Genomic DNA, 8,989 nt, shown 5'->3' with positions numbered 1-8,989 from the left:
GAGCAGAACCAGAACCAGGGCCGGTGTGAGCAGAACCAGGGCCGGTGTGAGCAGAACCAGAACCAGGGCCGGTGTGAGCAGAACCAGAACCAGGGCCGGTGTGAGCAGCAGGGACCCGATTAGTGGCTTCTTAAAGAGACATGCCTCAACAGGACAGAGCCGAGTCACATGGAGCGATTTAAATTTCCCGTCTCCGCGGTGAAACAGCCGGTTTTATTAAACAGGAAATGGTTTCTTCGTGGCGATTTTGTCCTGGTCATGCAGGACGCGGATCTTTTTCAGCCGGGTGAGAAAATGTTTGAATATTGAGAAACTCTGCGGTTCCTGGCGGCTCCATGTTTCGCCGCTGTGAGCCACTCATGGATCAGAACAACGCCATCACTCTGTCAGCCATCTTGTTTATGGCCTGGCTGCCATCTTTAATTAGCCCCAAACTCAGCTGGGGTTTAACGACCTCATGTGGATCATCACTTCAGCAGAATATTGATAAATCATCTTCATTATCAGCAGAACGGGTCCAATCAGAACCAGAAACTGCCATCATACAGTTTTCCTGCATCCATGAAGAACACACAGCTGAGCTCTCAGACTTTATTATTATTAATAAAACAATTAGAAATACAGTAAATATCCTTATGGACTCACTGAGGGCAGAAGCAGGAAAATAATCCCAGGTGTATCGATGCTTGTTCAGATTATGAGAGTCGTGTGTGTGTGTGTGTGTGTGTGTGTGTGGGGTCTCCAGTCTGGTCCTCCTCTGTATTTAGGAACAGCGCCACCTACTGTTGGAGGGAAGGAACATCTGAATCGTTGAATATTTCCCCTTTCTTCCTAAAATAACGAACCAAATCATATTTTGCAAATACAATTTTGTCTAAAAATGACCTTCCATGATTTTAGGAAGGTGAAGATATGAAATTATTTGCTTTAGTGAGGCAGAAGTCTTGCTGGGGAGCGTCCCAATTCGTGTTTATCCCCAGTAGAACCGGCTGCATTCCTTTCAGGTCAGCAGCCAGAATGAGATGAATCCAGGAAGTTCAAATGAACTGATGGAAAAAACAATCAGTTTATCCACAAAACTTGTCTTTCCAGAAGCTGCAGGGGATGAAAGCGGATCAGAACCAGAACATCTGCAGTCCAGTCCAGGAGGAACTGTGGAGGAACCAAATGTTCTCCAGAAGGATTTATTCACCAAAGGTCTGACCTCAGAACCGGGTCAGGACCGAGGATGTTCTGGTTCTGACGTCTGGGTGGACCATCAGCGACCCGTCAGGCAGAAAAACATTTTCATTCATTTCCGTTTCAAAGCTTCGAGGTTTTCTGCTTCATCTCCAGAAATCTGGATGGATGAGAGTCTGACCAGGATCTCCGCTCTGCTGCAGCTGTGAAAACCATTTCTGATGACCTGGGCTCATCGGGTCGTGACCTGGGCTCATCGGGTCGTGACCTGGGCGCATCGGGAAAGGTTTTCCTCATCAGTGCTTTGAGGTGAGCGTCAGAGTGGAAGAGACACGGAAGATCTGAGGCAGCATGTTGCTCAGCTGGTAGAACATCTCCTCTGAAATGCTCTGCAACACAAAGAAAGATGGCGGCCGGTCAGAGAGCAGTCCAGCATCTTCTGCTGTAAAATAATTCAGACTGTCTGAGTGTCGCCTGCTGAAAATATATTCAAATGTTGCTCTGAAAATACAGAGAATAACACAAACTCCCAGACTGCTGATGTCAGAAAGCAGCGTGGAACCGGAAAGGTCGCTCCTAAAGGTCGCTCCCAAAGGTCGGCTCGGTTTTTCTGCTGCATCATTTAGAACGCAGGCAGGTGTGTGTGTGAGAGAGAGGAAGATGTGTTGCATTGTGCATGTTGGCCTCCAGTGAGTTAGATGCCCCGTTCTGTGAGCCAGGTGCATCACACTTGCATGACCTGTTTATGGAAAGCCAAAAGTGCCACTTTTGTCATGGTTCAATTTTTAAAAAGTCTCAAAAATCGCACTCTGACTGCATCCATTTTCTTGCGCCCTCGTCCTTGGTGGAGTTTGGAGGGCTGCTGCTGCGAGATGAGGGGTCACCTGGACAGGTAGCCAGTCTGTCGCAGGCAGTTTGACTCAAAACGCCATGAAACAGAGAAAATTTAATCAAAACGCCAAAAATGACATTTATTCAGACACGGGGTCAAAGTGGCGTTTTGTGGCACTGTTGGCTTTCCATACGTATCTGTGTGTGGTTTTGTGTGGCCGGATGACGAGGCGTGTCGGGGATGAGACTCTCCGTCTCTCTCGGGTCTTCCTCTGGACCTCGTCCCTCCTCTTCGTCACGCTGCAGTCCAGCTTCTCAAACCCGACAATCAGCCGCAACGCAGTGTTGGAAATCAGAAAGCAGCAGCTTCTAGTCTATTTTTCAAATAACGTAGAAATATTTTATTATTTTCCAGAGTAATTAAAACTACTCTAAATGTTGAGGTTCAAAATAAATTCAGAACAAATATATTTAGTCTGCGCTGCAGCATGATTATCATGCGGTGTGACGCCTCAGTGTATTCTGAACAGGCAGTAACTTGGGCAGCCTGGTGATGAAAAGGACCAGCTGCAGCAGCGTCTCTGGAGGAAAGTCAGCAGGTCAAATCACACTTTTGGTTTTCAGTCACCGAGTTAAGACTCTGACATCAACAGTAATTATTATTTACACCTGGTTTAAATATTTACTCATTCTTAAAACCGACTGCTGCCGTGTGGCTAAGTGTGAGCTAACAGCAGGCTAGCTGCTCCAGCTGGCTAACAGGGGAGCTAATCTGATCAGATTAGATCAACGTTACTGTTTGACGGGCGGCGCAAGTATTCACACCTCGTTGATCCATGACGCCTGACATTCAGCTCATGTTTGACCCCTGACCTCAGAGACAGGTTCAGTCCAATCAGCTGGTCTGGAGAAACGTCTCACTGGGACCAGTGGAAACAGATCAGCTCTTCATGGCAAAGGGTGGGAATACTTACGCACTTGTCTTTTCTTAGTTTTCTATTCCGGATCCATTTGCCAAATTAAACCTGGCCCACATCGTCAGAGTGAGGCATCAGAGATGAAGTTAATAAGTTCAGGAACGAAGCCAGATGTGGAGAAAGTGAAGTGAAGGCTGCTGTAAACAAACTGAATTAATCTAAAATATCAGTTATGTCATCCTGCGTTTGATGGTCTAGATAAATAAACATTGAAGCCATTGGGGTTAAAATGTTGGATAAAGTTTGAAATAAAATAAAAACTCCATGTTGATTTTCTGACACTGATGCATCAAACTGATGAAAATAAATCATTTCAATCTAAAACGCAGATGAATGAGAGTTTGGGAAGAAAGAACATTAAGGCTCATCTATCAGCAGCTGCGACCTTTGCCCTGAAGCAGATAAATCGCAGGTCAGCTGGTTAAACATGGAACCAAAGGTCAAAGGTCACCTAAAAATACCCAGCAGCTCCTGGCTGCAGCGACATGAGGAGGAACCTGGCTGAGTGACGGTAAATGCAGCGCTCAGTCAGGTTGCCATGGTGACAGCAAACAGCCGCCCGACCTCACCTTCGGCACCAGGAACTGAACAGTGCGGGAGATCCCTCCGTCCCACGAAGCCATTTCCATCATAAAACCTGGAAGCAGAAAACAAGAAGAGAAGATTAGGTTTACCTTCAAACATGATTAAACATCTGGAACATACCCAGCATGCACTGCAGCCTGCAGGGTTACGCAACAGTTCAGGGGAAAATATATTCATATCTTCATATTTACTGACACACCTGGTGAAGATGCATGAACAACCCAACAACAAATTGATTTATTTAGTTGTTTTTTTATCTCATTTAAATGTTTCAGAAATTTGACTTCATAATTTAACATCTTGAAATTGGGTCTCTGTCTCTTTAAGACACAGACGCTGGTACAGGCAGGGGTCAAAGGTCACGGTTACCTTTGACACATTTGAAGACCAACTCTGCTCTCTTCAGGCACCAGGGGATGGTCATCTCCTGCAGGGAGGAGAGGAAGAGCAGAGACTAAACCAGGGCAGTGATCTGATTACGGTTCAGTTACAAAAAAACTTCAGATAAAGTTCCAGTTTTGAACTGAATCCTGAATAAATGAACTTTTCTGTGAGCTGAACACAAAGTGGATCCTGAGAGCTTCAAACAGATGATGATGAAGCAGCTGACCCGTCTGGGTCTGCCCTCTGGACCTTCGTCTCTAGAAATAGTTTCTCTGCTTTCCTCACATCCAAAGACAAAAACATCTAAAAATAATCAGCCGGCGGTTCTGTCTGCGTTGTGGTCCGACTTCCTCTGAACGGACTCCAGAACCGGGCTGCACTAACCAGTCGGATCCCTCCTACAGCAGGAGGAGCCCCCAAGGAGCCTGCAGACGGAAAAACTGCAGCGAAAACAGAAGCTGCAGAGCCTTCAGCGTCTAGAAGCTGCAGAGCCTTCAGCTTCTAGACTAGCGGTTCTCAACATGGGCGGCACCGCCCCCCAGGGGGCGTTCAGAGGACGGCAGGGGGCGCTGGCAGACATTTTTACAAAAGGGGGCGCTGGGATGCCTTTGGGGGGCGTTTGGTCGAAGGTAAACTTTACACCTTAAATCCACAACAATACCAGTTTAGACTTTGAGCAACTTGGTAAAACTGTATTGTGTAACATTAAATCATGCTTGGCTGCAACGATGGCAGCTCTTCTTCTACTCAGTGTTTGTTAGCTTCTGTTAGCTTCATGGCGCAGCTCCGCTCTGCATCAGTTCAGCGTTACACCGGCTGATGACGCTGCTGTGATTCACTTTGTCTGGTATTTATGTAGGCTAGTTTTGGCAGTTCTGTGATCATGTCAAAGCAGCAATTTATATTAAAAAGTGTTTTATTTCAGTTTGAAAGCTGCCCGCTACCATGGAAGGACAACAGAAAATCAAACATGTAATTACTAAAATCACGATACCCTCACTTTGTATCCCTCTGAAAAATGAACCCATTTAAATAAAGAAATCCCTCCATGCGTTAACACGGAGCTGTAAGTGGTCCGACATGAAACGGGGGTGATGGAACAACACAGCACTTTTAAATTTCAATAATCAGAATGCAGAAATTGTTTCCGTTGTTTTAAAAGGTTTGTCAGTCTGCCTTTTCCCCATCGATACGTTTCCCCACCGCCCTGCACCTTAAGGAGTAAAAAAAAAAGCCGCGCACATTGCGCAAAATTCTGAAACAGGAGAAGCGGGACATAAAACGGAGCGACGAACTAGATGTGAATTATGGCATAAAAACAGAGAATCGGATGCTGAACAGTGAAAAATCAACACATGATGTGAAACATGACGATTAGGCGGCGCAGCAGGTGATGAGTGAAGATTACTGATGGTGAATAAACGATAAAATAAATGTAACAACAGGATAGAAACTAAAGTGGACATAGCAATAAACCAAGAGAGGATACAACTAATCAAAGGAAACTAAATGGAAATGAATGAAGAACAAAATGCAAGAAACTAAGAAACTAAAGTAAACACAGAGGAATAAACTGGTATGGCAAGACCTTTCGAGCAATAATTAATACAGAGACTGTATGGCAAGAATAAACAGACACTATTTCCAGATAAAAGGTAAAATAATATTGGCGCAACTACACATTATTCAGGTGGATGCGAAAACATAAATCGGCACAACCCCACAAAGGAGAGTAGAAACATATGCTCGCCTCCCCCCCTAACTCCCCTCCTCCAGACGCTGATACGTTTAGGGCAAAACTCGCTACATTTACCCCGTTATGTGCGCGAGGTGAAGGAGCGTAAGGCGCTGAAGTGTCCGGAAAACATAATCGGTGCGCCGATTCAAAACATCTACAATAATGATAGTAACATTAATAATAAAATAATAGTCAGTGACAAAGGCTGGGGGGGCGCTGGCCCGAAAAAGGTTGAGAAACACTGTTCTAGATGCTGCAGAGCCTTCAGCTTCTAGAAGCTGCAGATCCTTCAGCTTCCAGAAGCTGCAGATCCTTCAGCTTCCAGAAGCTGCAGAGCCTTCAGCTTCCAGAAGCTGCAGATCCTTCAGCTTCCAGAAGCTGCAGAGCCTTCAGCTTCCAGAAGCTGCAGATCCTTCAGCTTCCAGAAGCTTCAGGACCTTTGACCCGCTCCCTCCATTTAACGTGGATCGGCTCTAGAGTGCATCTCCAAATGTCAGCCTGTAAACTGAAGGCGGTTCTGGAGTTCCTCTGCAGAACCTGCTGCTGGCAGAGACTCAGATTTAAAAACAGAAAAATGTAATCTTTCTTACAGTCTAAACATGGCAGAAGGAGCGCGTCCAAAAGAAGATTTAAGATTATTTTCTTTAAAGTGTGATTTTATTTGGCGATGTTTTCAGATGGAATCAGTTTACGAAAGAGGAACGCCAACCTGGAAATTATTATAAAACCATAAATCAGCAAATCTTCCATCCTGATTCAAGGTGACGGGTCAGTCAAACTAAAGTCCAGCCCAGGTGAGAAAGAGACTGATGACATCATCACTATGCTAACAGACACCTGATGACCTGATCTTTGTTTTATTAAATACCATTTCATAAAAAGACCAGAACTGATTCAGACAGCTGATGAACTATGAACATGAACCAATTCAGTTTTAGAGCCATGGCAGCTAGCTTACTTCATGTTAGCAGGTTAAACAGTCATGAGGTTACAAACCGTTGTAATTTAATTAAAATAAGTGAATAAAGAGCAGTTCGATGTCGTGCGCTGAGCTACGATCGGCTAATACTCAGGAGTTTAATTAAATGTTTTGTTTCATCTTTCTCACTTTCATAAAGCTTCAAATCTGTTTAGAGAAACTAAACATGTTGGTTTGAACCATATTCTAAATGTGGCAGACTAAATTTAACTTGCAGAGTCAGCGTTTTCAGCTGCAGCTCACGCTGCTTCCTCTCTGATCGTCTTCTGCAGCGGCGTTTCGGTGCAGCCGCCTGACTAAACACGTCATCAGAGCAAATCCATCGGAAACCCGTCTGACCTGCAGCGCCGCTTACCAACGACTCGCCGTCTGAAGCTTCTGGAAAATCTGGAAATTCAGCAGCAGAAAATATTGACGTTAACATGTCAGAGGACATGAAAGCAAATCTGGGTTTTCTTATCTTTCATGTTGATGCATATTTCTTTTTATCTCTGATGATTTGCTGCATTGGCGCCACAGAAAGTCAGTAAGTTAGAATCTGGTTCTGATGAAACCAGAGGAAATCAAACCGCAGTATTAACACTTTTTATTGATCTAATATTACAGTTATTACTGCTCCAATCAATAACTGTTTTCATCTGTTGGTATTTGTACATCTTCACTGTTTTCTACTATTTTTATCAACATTTCTGCTGTTTTTGACTTTGTGCACTTGTATGCTGGAAATGTCTTTTGTAAAAGTTCAATGCAAATTTAGTACTTTTTTTAAAAGTCGTCCTGCTGAGCTGCGTCCTGTAACGTTTGGATGCTGGGCCGGACCGGGCAGGTTCTGGTCAGGCCCGGTGGCCAGACGCTGCAGCAGGAAGCAGGACGGCTCTGGACAACTTGAGCACTGCTGCTTTAGATCATAAGTATAATATTTATATTCTAATATGTTTTCTATGTTTAATCCTGTAGTGTATGATTTTTGCCGTTGTTATTGTATGACTTAATCATTTATTTTTTAGACTTTTTGTGCCAACCTGTTTACCTGATGCTGCTGTAGCCTGAATGTCCCTCTGAGACAATAAAAGCCGTTTCTGTTCTTCTATTTCGTTTGATTTTATGTGCAGGAAGCAGAAACTCATCCAAACAAAAACAAAGGCCTGAGAAATGGAATAAAATCATTTTTCTTTGTCAGAATTGATTGAATCTGACTCAAAACATGAAAACCCAAAGTTCATATTTGTAACTGCTGAGAAAAGCTGAAATGTTTGTGGTTCTGAAAACCCAAAGCACCGGTTCTGATGCGTTCTGCTCGCTGTGTCTTGCTGCAGCTGACATAACGACCATGTTGATAACCCAGCGGTGGCGGTGAACCCGTTTCCTGTTCTCTGTTAATGGGTTAAATGCGTCGCTGCTGCTGTGACTCATGAGTGGCTGCAAATATGAGCTCATTACCTGAGCAACAGAGAGTCGCAGCTAAATATTTATTACCTGAATCATCATTCACAGCCTCACCTGTGGCAAGGTGACGTCATGTACCGACACCAACACACACCTGGCTTTAATCAGCATCCACTGGGAATGTTCCTCTCATGTATTTACAGTAAACTAGTTTCCTTTGTGCCTGATGTCATCTTCAGGTTTAGTCATATAGATGTTTCTAAAACCGGCAATAACAGATAAATAAAACAAATAGTTGATAAAACAAAGAAAATAAATGTGAATAAAACAGTTTAAAATGAGCAGTAAGCAGATTGTGTGTTTATAGCTCTATAGAGTTATTCTGATTAATTAACATTAAAGTGAAATAATGTGGTAAATGCATTTAAAGTGAGCAGATCTGGACTAGTGAGGAAATATCAGAGGTCAGAGGTCACACTGAAAGCATCCCAGAATAACCTCAGCCTTTAGGATCAAACATTTCATCTGAAACCAGAGGACTTATAGCTACTAACTGGGAGGCAACAAATGGTGTTTAGCTACAATAATTAGCTTCAGATTTCGAGCAAAATGACAGAGACTTTCACTGCAGTCAGTATCTTACCTAACCTGCCATCCACCATGCGCTAATGGACTAGCGCCGCTACCACCGGGCTTAGCGCGTTCTCTGGGGGAAACCCTGATTAGCAATACCATTAGTGTGGCCTAGTTAAAGTTCCAGGTGCAAAACCAATAAATATGCAGGGAAAAATGAGAACTGCACAACCGCTGGATGGCTCTGATGCACTGCTGCTGCTGCTCACGTTAAGGCCATGATGCTGGTCAGAGCGAGAGCAGAGCTGACCCAGCCAATCAGAGACCTGGTCAGGTTATTCCAGCCAATCAGAGACC

At 44.1% G+C, this 8,989-nt stretch overlaps 1 protein-coding gene across 3 annotated transcripts in view; it reads right to left on the bottom strand.

Moving 5' to 3' along the window:
• Nucleotides 1-577: 577 nt before the first annotated feature.
• ferry3 (FERRY endosomal RAB5 effector complex subunit 3) overlaps nt 578-8,989 on the bottom strand; it is an 18,151-nt gene continuing 9,739 nt past the window's right edge. For 2 of the 3 annotated variants that reach the window (XM_008412678.2, XM_017305428.1), the window contains 3 exons: nt 3,942-3,999; nt 3,557-3,624; nt 578-1,568 (listed from right to left, as the gene is read on the bottom strand). In XM_008412678.2, the coding sequence (XP_008410900.1) occupies nt 1,476-1,568; nt 3,557-3,624; nt 3,942-3,999 (219 nt within the window). In that variant the 3' untranslated portion in view covers nt 578-1,475. Of the gene's footprint in view, nt 1,569-3,556; nt 3,625-3,941; nt 4,000-7,028; nt 7,061-8,989 lie in introns of those variants that run through there. The other variant, XM_017305429.1, reaches the window with a different exon arrangement.

This window comes from Poecilia reticulata, linkage group LG6, assembly GCF_000633615.1.
Source record: "Poecilia reticulata strain Guanapo linkage group LG6, Guppy_female_1.0+MT, whole genome shotgun sequence".
Classification (NCBI taxonomy): Eukaryota; Metazoa; Chordata; class Actinopteri; order Cyprinodontiformes; family Poeciliidae; genus Poecilia; species Poecilia reticulata.
This window is presented reverse-complemented; position numbering and strand designations above follow the sequence as displayed.